We start from the raw sequence: 13077 nt of genomic DNA on the forward strand, positions 1-13077 counted from the left end.
GACCTCTCCTGTCCATGTATCTATCCAATTTATTCTTAAAACTTAAGAGTGAGCCCGCATTTACCACGTCAGATGGCAGCCCCTTCCACATTCCCACCACTCTTTGAGTGAAGAAGTTCCCCCTAATGTTCCCTCTAAACTTTCCCCTTTCACCCTAAAGCCATGTCCTCTCATAGTTATCTCTCCTAATCTAGGTGGATAGAGCCTACTCGCATTAACTCTGTCTATACACCTCATAATTTTGTAAACCTCTATCAAATCTCCCCTCATTCTTCTCTGCTCCAAGGAATAAAGTCCTAACCTGTTCAATCTTTCCCCGTAACTCAACTCCTGAAGACCCGACAACATTCTAGTAAATTTCCTCTGCACTCTTTCAATCTTACAAATATCCTTCCTATAGTTAGGTGACCAGAACTGCACACAATACTCCAAATTTGGCGTCACCAATGTCTCATACAACCTCACCATAACATCCCAACTCCTATACTCAATACTTTGATTTATGAATGCCAGGATGCCAAAAGCTTTCTTTACAACCCTGTCTACCTGTGATGCCACTTTCAGGGAAATATGTATCTGAACTCCCAGATCCCTTTGTTCCTCTGCACTCCTCAGTGCCCTACCATTTACTGTGTATGTCCTACCTTGATTTGTCCTTCCAAAATGCAACACCTCACACTTGTCTGCATTAAGTTCCATCTGCCATTTTCTGGACCATTCTTCCAGTTGGTTCAGATCTCTCTGCAAGCTTTGAAAGCCTCCCTCGCTGTCCACTACGCCTCCAATCTTAGTATCATCAGCAAACTTGCTGATCCAATTTGCCACATTATCATCTAGATCATTGATATAGACAACAAACAACAATGGCCCCAGCACAGATCCCTGAGGCACACCACTAGTCACAGGCCTCCAGTCTGAGAAACAATCATCCTCTACCACTCTCTGTCTTCTCCCACACAGCCAATTTCAAATCCAGTTTACAACCTCTCCATGGATACCTAGTGCCTGAACCTTCTGAACTAATCTCCCATGTGGGACCTTGTCAAAGGCCTTACTAAAGTCCATGCAGACAACATCCACAGCCTTTCCTTCATCTACTTTCTTGGTAACCTCCTCGAAAAACTCCACAAGATTCATTAAACATGATCTACCACGCACAAAGCCATGCTAACTATCCTTAATCAGCCCTTGATTGTCCAAATACTTGTATATCCGATCTCTCAGAACACATTCCAATAATTTACCCACTACTGATGTCAGGCTCACCGGCCAGTAATTACCTGATTTACTTTTAGATCCTTTTTTAAACAATGGAACAACATGAGCTACCCTCCAGTCCTCCAGCACCGCACCCTTGGCTAAGGACATTTTAAATATATCTGCCAGGGTCCCTGCAATTTCTACACTAGTCTCTCTCAAGATCTGAGGAAATATCTTATCAGGCCCGAGGGATTTATCTACCTTTATTCGTTGTAAGGCAGCAAGCACCTCCTCCTCTTTAATCTCTATATGTTCCATGACACTATTGCCTGTTTCCCTTCCTTCCATATCCACTATGCCAGTGTCCTGAGTAAATACTGATGCAATAAAACTGTTTAAGATCTCCCCCATCTCCTGAGGCTCCACAGATAGACAACCACTCTGATCTTCTAGGGGACCAATTTTGTCCCTTACTATCCTTTTACTCTTAATATACTTGTAGAAACCCTTTGGGTTTACCTTCACATTATCTGCCAAAGCAACCTCATGTCTTCTTTGTGCCATCCTGATTTCCTTTTTTAGTATTTTCTTACACTTCTTACATGTAGAACCCCTTGGGGTTTTCCCTAATCCTACTCACCAAGTCCTTCTCATGCTCCCTTCCAGCTCTCCTAGGTCTATTCTTAAGCTCCTTCCTGGATACCTTGTAACTCTCTGGAGCCCTGTCTGATCCTTGCTTCCTAAGCCTTAAATAAGCTTATTTCTTCCTCTTCATTGGATATTCCACATCTCTTGTCAACCATCACCCTTCACCCTACCATCTTGTTCGTGCCTCAATGGGACAAACCTATCCAGAACCCCCTGCAAATGATCTCTAAACAACCTCCACTATTCCATTGTGCATTTCCCCGAGTACATCTGCTCCCAATTTACACTCCCAAGTTCCTGCCTAATGGCATCATAATTCCCCTCCCCTAATTAAATACTTCCCATACTGTCTGATCCTGCCCCTCTCTAAGGCAAGTGTAAAGGTCAGGGAGTTGTGGTCACTGTCTCCAGAATGCTCAGCAGCTGATGGGAATGTGGGGAGAATAAAATGGGATTAGAGTAGGATCAGTGTAAACGGCTCCTTGATGGCCGGCGAGGGCTGTCTCCTTGCTGTTTCACTCTATGCCTCCAGAGGTAGATGGTAGGAAACTTTTCCCCATGGCAAAGGTAGACAGCACAGGTTTAGGGGAAGGGGCAAGAGGTTTAGAGGGGATCTCAAGAAGAAATCTTTTTCATCCAGAGGGTACATGGAATGTGGAACACACTGCTTGACAGGGTCGTGGAGACAGGTACTCCCACAGCAGTTAAGAAGCACCAGTGAGAACACTTGAATCGCTAACAAATGGATGGCCTTGGACTAAGTGCTGGTAAGTTGGATATGTACCAGATGGTTGATGTGGACACGGTGGGTCAAAGGGCCTGTTTCCTTGCTGCATTACTCTACAGCCAAACCTGCAATCTTTTAATAGATTCTTTGTTAATTACTTCTGATTATCTAGGTTTCCTATCGTATAGCACTCAAATAAAAATGGTCAGATCTTCCATCACAATGCAATTGTGACCGTCCCTTTACTCCATGGACTGTTGTGTGAGCACATTGTTGTAAGAACACAACTGAAACAACTTACTGAATAGGAATTGGGAAACTGTTTAACTGTAGAGGGCTCTGGATTAGAGCAGGGTCATTGGATAACAAGCAGGGGTGGCTGAGGTCTGGCAGAGACGAGAGGAGCTGAATAATCTCCTGTGGCGCATGTTTCTGTAGAAAGCCAGCTAGTACTTCCTAAATAATTATTAATTAAGTTATGAAGGGTAACTGGAAACTTATTCAAAAGAATGAGTGTGGAGGCTTTTGGAGGGTGAGGCCCAAGAGGGTGTGAATGGGCATACTGGAGTAGCAAATACCTTGTCACCAGTAGTGCAGTAACAATGGATCAAGTTGAGCTACACAATGCATGAGGATAGAAGAGCTTCAATGTAAGGTGAAGTCCTTAACAATGACATGGACCTTCAGTCTAACCCGTTGGAGAAGGAAAACATGACAGATGGACAGGGGTTGGAGCAGGACAGCAGGTGGATGCAGCATATTGGTCTCTGTTGGACCACCCGGTGAAGGAGACCCATCACAGTGTTTGTCCTGGGATAAATATTGTGATGCCAAGATAACACAGGTCTTGGCGATGGTTTAAGGATCATCTCAAAATTGAACAGGTACGAGATAACCATTACATTGGTTTGGCCTGTTGACTCCACCTCAGGCACAGTAAGGGTCAATGCCACGGAGAAAGGACAAGGAGTTAGGGTGGGGTGGGGGGGGCATCAATCTTCTCAGTGTTGAGCTGACAAAGGTCGATTAATCAGAAGTTTCCCTCTGCACAGGCAATGTAGTGGAACTGATCCATCCGAGGTTCTCCCAGTTTAATACTAGAAACACAAGAGCACAGATTGTTCCAGTTTTAAAAAGATATTTTCATGTTGAGGAGTGAAGTAAATCTGAGGGTGTGAAGCCCTCGGCTCATTTGCTCAGACGAGACAGTCTCTGCAGCAGATTGGATCTGAGGGTCTGTGGGGAAAGGGCTCCCACTGCCACCTGTAGGTAACTAGAGGTTCCTGCAGCCTCCGACCTCCTCACTTCCCAAGTCAGTTTTAGTACCATTACAGAAACAAATGAGGCTATTCAGAGGATTCTTAAGTATTCCACAGATTACAAAGTATGTTCACACCCTTATAAACCTGTGCAATGAAAAAATGTACAGCACAGAAAAGGCCCTTCGGCTCACTATGTCTATGCCGACCATCATACCTACTAATCCCACCTGCCTGCATTAATTCCATCTCCCTCTGTGCCCGGCTCATTCAAGTACCTGTCCAGATGCCTTTTAAATTCTGCTACTGTTACCACCCCCACCACCTCCTCTGGCGGCTTATTCCAGATACCAACTACTCTGTGTGAAAGATTTCCCCTTCAGATCCCCTTTAAACCCCCTCCTTCCCACCTTGAGCCTATGCCCTACCATGGGTAACAGACTCTAGTTGTTTACCCTACCTATGCTTCTCATAACTTACATACCTCTGTCATGTCACCCTTCAGCCTCCTCTCCTCCAGGGAAAACAGACCCAGGGTCTCGACCTGAAATGTTGACTGCCCATCTCCCTCCACAGATGCTGTCTGACCCACTGAGTTCCTCCAGCACCTTTTGTGTGTTGCTCCAGCCTATCCAATCTCTCCTTATGACTCAAGTCTTCCAATCTGGGCAACATCCTTGTGAAACTTTCCTGCATCCTCTCTAGCTTAATCACATCCTTCCTACAATGTGGTGACCAGAACAGCGCACACAGTGTGCTGTACCATGTGACATGACATCAAATAATTATACTCAATGGCTCAGCCAATGAAGACAAACATGTCATGTGCCTTCCTCGGCACCCTACCTACCTGTGTTCCCACTTTCAAGGAACTGTGTACATGTACTCAAGGTCTCTCGGTTCAACAACACTCCCCAGGGCCCTGCCATTCACTGTGTATGTCCTGGCCTAGCTTCACTTCCCAAAATGCATTGCTTTCCACTGGCACTCCATGTTCCCTGACACTCTCTATTTAACTGCAATTACATCCACAGAAGAAGAAATTATACTTCAGAAGCAAAATGTCACATCTGTGTCAAGACTGGTATAAAAATAGCCAGCAGAGCTGATTCAGCACAAACACTCTCCGAGACTGACAAAGACTGTGTGAAGTTTCTGCAGCGGGACACAGATCTTGTTCCAAATATCCCCACACAGCAGCTGCAGGGTCTACCACAGTTTACACTGCAGTCAGAACATTAACAAACAGAGCGGATTACCTTTTAGAAGTTACTGCAGATGGGTAATACCTGGTGCAGGATTCTCCATCCCAGGCACAGTAAGGGTCTCTGGCGAGGCAGCAGTCCATGCAGGCAGAACCATACATGTCACACTGGTGAATTCTCACCTGAGCAACAGCCGACTTCGATGCAATGTATAGGTTTTGCTAAATTAAAATAATAAATGAACTGTGATCAGGCTTGTTGAAGAGATGATTCATTTATTTAAACATCTGAAGCTCAAAAGTTGATGCCGATTGTAGCCCAGGTGGTCTGCAACAGTGCAGAATTGGGAACATTAATTAGAAAATAATTCTCTGGGTTTGGGAGAAACCTTGATCTCACTGCATTGTAAAACAAGAGAAACATTTACCAGTTTGTAGGAACAGGCAGCTACAAGCTTCTGAGAGAAGATCCGGCAGCAAGACATTAACCTGCCCCCATAAGCTGTGGAATTCTTGGCTTGAAGCTGTGGCCTGGTTTTCAGCCCTGAGCTCTGTCCTCAGGCTGAAGCCTGCACTCTGTAAAGTGACACTTTGTAAGCTGAGTTTTGCGAAGAATTCCCCCTTTGACAAGCAGGATGACTCTTTAGTGACCACTCAGGACCAGCTGAGTGAACATTCATAGCTCCCTAAATCTGCATTGTGAAAAAGCACTTGCAGCAAGTACCACCACTAACTTGGGGTCTCATCCGATGAGTGAGTTTTTACTGCTTATTTTAACCGCTTTATATTCTTTGCTTCTCCAACAGTTGCACAATCTTACCCGTTTAACAGAGATCTCCATACTGATAATTGGAGTTGGCACCTGAAATTGAGACAAATATCCTGATTACTAGATGCCCTTGCTTCCCACAACTGCAAGAAGTCCATTAGAGAAAGTGCGATATGCATATTCTCACCTTAAATACATACAGTTCCTCTAACACCACTTCCTCCATCGTTTCAGCTTCCTTGTTGTAAATTACAATAACCTTTAACACCACCCCTGCATCTGTGGAGAGGGAAAAAAACTGCAATTAAATGTCCATCAGCCTGACAGCTGCATCTTTCACAATGGTCATGTGCAGAGATGCAATTAGGAATAAGCAAAACCCACCAAAATGTCAATTCATGGTAATTCTGGGTGGTTTCGATTATACAGTTCCAAGCAAAGTAAGTTAATTTCAAAATGCATTGACGATATCAATTTGTGACTTGGAGATATTGTCTCCACTGGGAGCTGGGTATCACAGAAAGACTTTTGATTTATAGTTATGTAGGCTGAGCGGGGGAAGGAGCAGACGGGGACCATGTAATTTCAACAGCATCATCACCCAAAGTCCAGTTCACCTGTGCCAATAAACAGGACATCATATTGACCATCTTCAGCATCAACACGATCAACAACTATTTGCTTCAGGTTGTGTCGCCCATCTGTTCTCAGGAGCACGGGTCTGTTGTGTACAGGGTGGACATGTTGGTACATCATGGGATGACTACGTACAAAACGAAGGACGTCGTCTGGGTAATCCTTTGTCGTGCTGTACTTACTTCCAGGTGGTGCATTTATCTGGCTGGCACACTGCAGAGGACAATGTTGTTTGAGTCATTGTGTCAGTTAATAGTTATACATCTAATTTGTACTCTGACATAACATTCCAATTGCTTTCGTACAACACTGCCCATGAAATCAAACTAATCCAGACCTTTTTGCCATAAATCATGCTCAATTATATGTACAAATAAAAATTTATTTTAAATAACTCAAGCTTTGTTTCATAAATAAACTGTTTCAAAACTGATCAGTTCCGGTTCTGCATTGTACAGCAGGTCAAGTCAGAGTATGTCATTATAATCAATACGCTGTCCCTTTCCAAACAGGTTCATGAGTCAACAACTCTTCTTCGCTCTCAGATACCACTGGTGTGATGAAACAGCATGGCTCCATAAAGAAAATCAAAAAAAGCCAGATACTGGAAATCTGTAAAAAAAATGGAAATGTGAGAAATACTCAACAGGTCAGGTAGCATCTGTAGAGGAGAAGCAGTTAACATTTCAGGTCTGGGACCCTTCATCAAAACTTATTTTTCTCAATGAAGGGTCCTCAACATAAAGCATTGACTGTTTCTCTTTCCACAGATGCTGCCTGACCTGCTGAGTATTTCCAACATTCTCCATTTTTATTTTCTGCAGGAGGGGAAGAACATAAACTGGAATCAGAGTAAAGTGACCCTGGAATATATTAAAAGGGATAAAATGGTCCAATTCATTCCAGCTGTTGTGTGCGTTTAATATCGCGATACTTGGTGGTGATGGTTCTGCACCAAGAAACACTTTCATCTTGCACCCATTCATAACTCCAGATGTTCCTTGATTGGTACATCACATTCCAGATGCACAGCTATTTTGGACTAAGCAATGATTTCAGGTTATTAACTTTATAGATTAACAGGACATTCTCCTTACCTATAGTTTTATCTTATTAGCCTATTTGTTAATGAATTGGGAAACCCTCCATTTTCAGGCAATTGTACTGAAAGTGCCAGTTGGGGATCTTTACGCATAGAACATCTTTCAGGAGCTACGGGATGGGAAGAATGGCCAGTTAAAACCAACAAGAATCAGTCTTCAGTCTAAGACAAGGCTAGTTGCATGAATGCACACCATTGTCCATGAGAGCCAATTCTCAATGCAGTGGTAAAAGAAGGATCCTCAACTGAAATATTTGAAAATGCAGAGGTGTTCCTGTCAGTTAAGATGTGCTCCCATTGTATGTATTAGTTCCAAGGAGTCATGTCTGCACCTGGAATGTTGAAGCAAACTGTAATTGTGACACAACAGCCTGCAGATGTGGAATGAGATGCTGGAGCAACTCAATAGGGCAGGCAGCGTCTGTGCAGGGAAATGGACAATCCATGTTTCAGTCCAGATGAAGGGTCTCGACCTGAAACGTCAACTGCAACTGTGACCACTGAAACTGTATTTACTCACCTGCTCTTATCTTTGTGCTTAATGTATAAAACCTCAGTGTACTTTTGGTCAGAGAGATTTTCCTGAGTTTCTCTTGTCACGAACCAGCAACAAAAGAAACACACTGAGCATGATTTAGTGTTAAAAACTATTTTATTAATCACTACTTATGATAATACGTAAAATAAAAGTAAAAATGTTAGTATGTTAGAATTCGAAAATGTTAAACCTCGAACGTTAACCCCAAAACTAAACTCTTCGTGTGTGTGTGTGTGTGTGTGTGTGTGGCAAAGTCCAAAACTCCCAGTTCCGGAATGGTTCTTAAAGTTCAGTTCCGCAAGCTATAAGGTGAAACATGAGCAAGGGCTTCTTCAACAACTACCGTTGTCTGAAGATAAGACGTAGACGTAGAGAAACATAGAGAGAGTACATATGAAATCCAAATGTTCCACGATGGAACCCAAATGACACTTCAGTGTTTACTCGGTAGTGACTTTCTCACCCCGAAAAGCATCCGAACCGTGGTCGTCCACACACAAATACCTGTTTCCTTCTACAGGTCAGCAACAAAGTGAACTCCACGGGATTACTTCCAACTTCCATACATGGATTTCAGTGGCAGACACAGTTATTGTTTCTCATCCATCGATAGAGAAAACAAGCAGGCTGGTGTCTCTCTCCCTTCTCTCTCTCTCTCCTTCTTCTTCTGACTTCTTCAACAACGTCATTACGTCCTTTATCTTCTATTGACGTAAGCACGCCCCACACACACACACACACACACTCTCTATCTTAAAGGGACTTTCACTGAGTCCGTAACACTCTGGAGTGTCTCTGAGAGAGGCAGATTCTCCAGGATGCCTGCATGTCATGCTGACTAGAGACATATCTACAGTCCAGTCTCCCCATGGCTCATTCACAGTCACAACAGTGCCCACACACCTCATTTAGATACTTACACAAACATCTCACATCCATTGTCCGTCTCTCTGACCCTGATCTCAAGAGTGAAGCAATAATTCATTGAACATTTGACTCAAGGAGCTGGACAGCACAGAAGCAGCACCCTTGGACCACTGCTTGTTGAAATGAAGCTGCCCTGGGCACAGCATTGCAGGAACATTGACTAGAATCAGTTTATTTTTGTAATGGCAAGTAATATTCCAAGGAGAAAGTCCAAAATATTTTCCCATTACCTATTAGAATCAAACCTGCTGAAGGATTGCCCAAAAAAGAAACAGGTACAGCTATAAGGAACTTACCTGGATGAATGCAGATCACTCAAGACAGTCAACATTATCCAGGGCAAAGCAGTCTGCTTGATTGGCACCTTATCTTTTACCCAAAACATTCACTGCCTCCAGTCCCAGAAAAATATCTTAAAAATCGTAAATCTTAAAATCTTAGTTACTCGCCTGGGCTACTTCAACAACACCTCCAAAACATGAAGGTTGGATCGTGTAGATGGCTGTCGTAGGTTAAAACAGGATATAGACAGGATGCAGAGTTGAGCTGAGAAGTGGCAGATGGAGTTCAACCTGGAAAAGTGTGAAGTGATACACTTTGGAATATGGAAGTTGAAGGAGGAGTACAAGGGTGCAGAGGAGATTTACCAGGATGCTGCCTGGATTAGAGAACATGTCTTCTGAGGAAAGGTTGAGTGAGCTGGGGCTTTTCTCTTTGGAGCGACGTAGGATGAGAGGTGACTTGATAGAGGTGTATAAGATTATGAGGGGCATAGACAGAGTGGACAGCCAGCACCTTCTACCCAGGGCGACAATGGCCAATACCAGAGAACATCCGTTTAAGGTGAGTGGAGGAAAGTTCAGGGGAGATGTCAGAGGTAGGTTCTTTACATAGAGAGTGGTGGGTGCTTGGAATGCACTGCCGGGGGTGGTGGTAGAGACTAATACAATAGGGACATTTAAAAGACTCTTGGATAGGCACATGGATGTAAGAAAAATGGAGTGTTATGGGCTGTGTAGGAGGGAAGGGTTAGATCGATTGTGGAGTAGGTTTATATAGGTCAGCAGAACATTGTGGGCCGAAGGCCCCATACTGTGCTGTACTGTTCTATGCTCTAAGATGTGGATGTGTTGAGAAATCAAGTGGCAAGCTGAGAGTTTGCCTCAATCCAAGGGACCTTAATAGGTTTCTGAAGTGGCATCACTAAACCATGGAGGCATTGGTAGACGTTTTGCTAGACCTGAGTTGGGCAAAGATGTTCTCTTGGGGAGGGATAGTTTCTCACACATGGAACTTGATGAGATAAGCTCATAACCCATTTCAACACAACATCCCATAAGTACCGCTGCAGAACGCTGTTTGGAATCTCAGGCAACACCAGAGGAATTCCAGCAAAGGCTGAATGTTGAGTTCCAGTGGGATAGGGACCTTAGCCGATGGTGTAGAAAAAGAAAGAGTGGAAAAGGCAAGGTTAGACCACGAGCCCTGATCAGCAGGTGCATGGAGGCAACTGAAGCTGAATGAACAAAGGAAATCTCCCCTCTGGGCCACTGGGTTGCCAGGGAGAGACTGAAGCCAGATCCAGCAATAACCAAGCGGTAATGGAGATGCTGAGCTTTGGTGGATGATGCAGGGTGGAACACCTTCTGAAGTTCACTGATGATCTGAGCAAGTTCTTGTCCCATCTAACGAGACGTGTGAGTCACTCAGTCAGCTGACAACCAAGGATCTATCAAGCTTATTGATATCTGTAGGTAGGTGACCAGAATTGCACACAATATTCTAAATTTGGCCTCACCAATGTCTTGTACAATTTCAACATAACATCCCAACTCCTGGACTCAGTGCCCTGATTTATAAAGGCCAAAATGCCAAAAGCTCTCTTTACGACCCTATCTACCTGTGACACCACTTTCAAGGAACTATGAATCTGTATTCCCAGGTCTCTTTGCTCTACTGCACTGTGTAAGTCCTACCCTGGTTTGACCTCCCAAAGGGCATCACCTCACACTGTCTGCATTAAATTCCATCTGCCACTTTTCAGCCCATTTTCCCGGCTGGTCAAGATCATACTGCAAGCTTTGATAGCCTTCCTCGCTGTCCACTACACCCCCAATCTTGGAGTCATCCACAAATTTTCTGATCCAGTTTACCACATTATCATCTAAATCATTCATATAGATGAGAAACGACAACGGGCCCAGCACCGATCCCTGCGGCACACCACTAGTCACAGGCCTCCGGTCAGAGAGACAACAATCTACTACCACTCACTGGCTTCTCCGGCTAAGCCAGTGTTGAATTCAATTGACTACTTCATCCTGAATGCCAAGAGACTTAGCTTTCTGGACCAGCCTCCACGTGGGACTTTGTCAAAGTACGGGTTAGGAAGTTGTGGGCGTGCTATGTTGGCGCCGGAAACATGGTGACACTTGCGGGCTGCCCCCAGATGCTACGCAAAAGATGCATTTCACTGTGTGTTTCGATGTACATGTGACTAATAAAGAAATCTCATCTGATCCCAAGTATCTGGAAGACCTTGTGTAAAAATGAAGAATGCAGAGTCTGGGCAGTTATTTTTGATGTGATTTCTTTTGTGTTTTTCTTTCAGTTTTAGAGCCAGGATATAACACACCATCTCAGTTGGTACCAAGTGCTTTGTTGGGCAAATGGTTCATGGTTATAGGTTTACAGAAAATGCCCATGAATGTAGAGAATGCAACTGCTTGTATAATGGAGGGTCCTTTACAAATAAACCTCATTTGTTTTTTAAATTAAATAGTTGGCTTTCATCTTGTAATCTAGTGAGAGAAAGAATGTCGCTGTCTCTAAATCCTGAAACTCCCTGTCCAACAGCACTGTGAGATCAGCTTCACCAGGAGTGCGGAGATGGCTCATCACCACCCTCTGAAGGTCAGTTAGGGATTGACAATTAATGTTGGCCTTGCCAGCATTGCTCCAATCCATGTCTATTTCTTTAAATATTGCCTCGTTAACCTGTTAATGCCAGTAATGACACATGTAATTAACTCAGTGAAAGAGGAAACTATATGTTGAAAAAAAGTTTTGACCTGTATTATAGAACTCTCTTGTTCCAGTGAGTTTCTGAGCTGCGTCTGGGATTATAAGGAAGACCTTTCAGTCATCAGAAAAATAATAAAATAACTAACCTTAAAGTCATGGAGATCTACAGCACAGAAATGGACCCTTCAGCCCAACTTGTCCATAGTGACCGTGATGTTTATCAACGCTAATCCCATGTATCTGCCTCTACCACCTCCTCTGGCAGCTTGTTCCATATACCCACCACTCTCTTGTCAGTGAGATACAAGAAATCATGGTCTCTTGCATCACAACAACATCCCTGCTGTGAAGGTTTTACTGTCTGGTCTCTGCAGGAATCCAGGTTTGGTTTATCTGTAGCTCTGTAATAAATGATGAAGGTATTTTGTGTCTCTGGATTTGTCCCTGGGCCATTGATAACCTAGATTCCACACCCTGCTTTAGTGCATTCTGAATCGTAACATGTTTATATCTGTTAGCAACATTTCACAACACAATCCTATCCTATAGATTCCACGCACAACAGTACAGTCTGCCAGAATCAGTTCAGTCATCACAATACTGCATCCCCTAATGCTGTATAAAATGATGTGTGGTCACAGCTTCAACTTAGTATAAACAGCTTTCCTCAAAGAATAATAGATTTTCTAAACAGGTCTGGTTTGAATGATTTCTCCATTCATTGCTGAAAGGTTGTATTATTAGTTAATATTTTACTTTATCTGTTTTTTTACACTGCTTTATGCCAGTGTAGTGCAATGAGTAACACAGTGTCCAGTCCCCAGTTACTCCTGGACACTTATTTATGTCCAAGTGTTGGAAGACTGGTGAGTCAGTCCCTTGGTAAGGTTCAGGGCTCTTCAGTGTGCCAGTGAGAGTACTGAGTAGCAGCTTCTGTGCACTGTACTCTGTCTCTGAGATCCATTCATCACCACAGGAGAATGAGTTTCAAAGCAAAGCCTAACTCCCAAATGTGACCACACCTCGGAAATAATGTTTCTGAT

General features: G+C 43.6%; 1 protein-coding gene across 1 annotated transcript in view; it reads right to left on the reverse strand.

Moving 5' to 3' along the window:
- Window positions 1–13077, reverse strand: part of LOC127580625 (semaphorin-3E-like) — a 198562-nt gene that overhangs the window by 9472 nt on the left and 176013 nt on the right. Inside the window, exons 11-14 of the mRNA XM_052034285.1 lie at window positions 6425–6656; window positions 5995–6086; window positions 5859–5900; window positions 5094–5260 (exon numbers count right to left, since the gene is read on the reverse strand). Of these exons, the coding sequence (XP_051890245.1) occupies window positions 5094–5260; window positions 5859–5900; window positions 5995–6086; window positions 6425–6656 (533 nt within the window). The remainder of the gene's footprint in view (window positions 1–5093; window positions 5261–5858; window positions 5901–5994; window positions 6087–6424; window positions 6657–13077) is intronic.

This window comes from Pristis pectinata, chromosome 19 (assembly GCF_009764475.1).
Source record: "Pristis pectinata isolate sPriPec2 chromosome 19, sPriPec2.1.pri, whole genome shotgun sequence".
NCBI lineage: Eukaryota > Metazoa > Chordata > Chondrichthyes > Rhinopristiformes > Pristidae > Pristis > Pristis pectinata.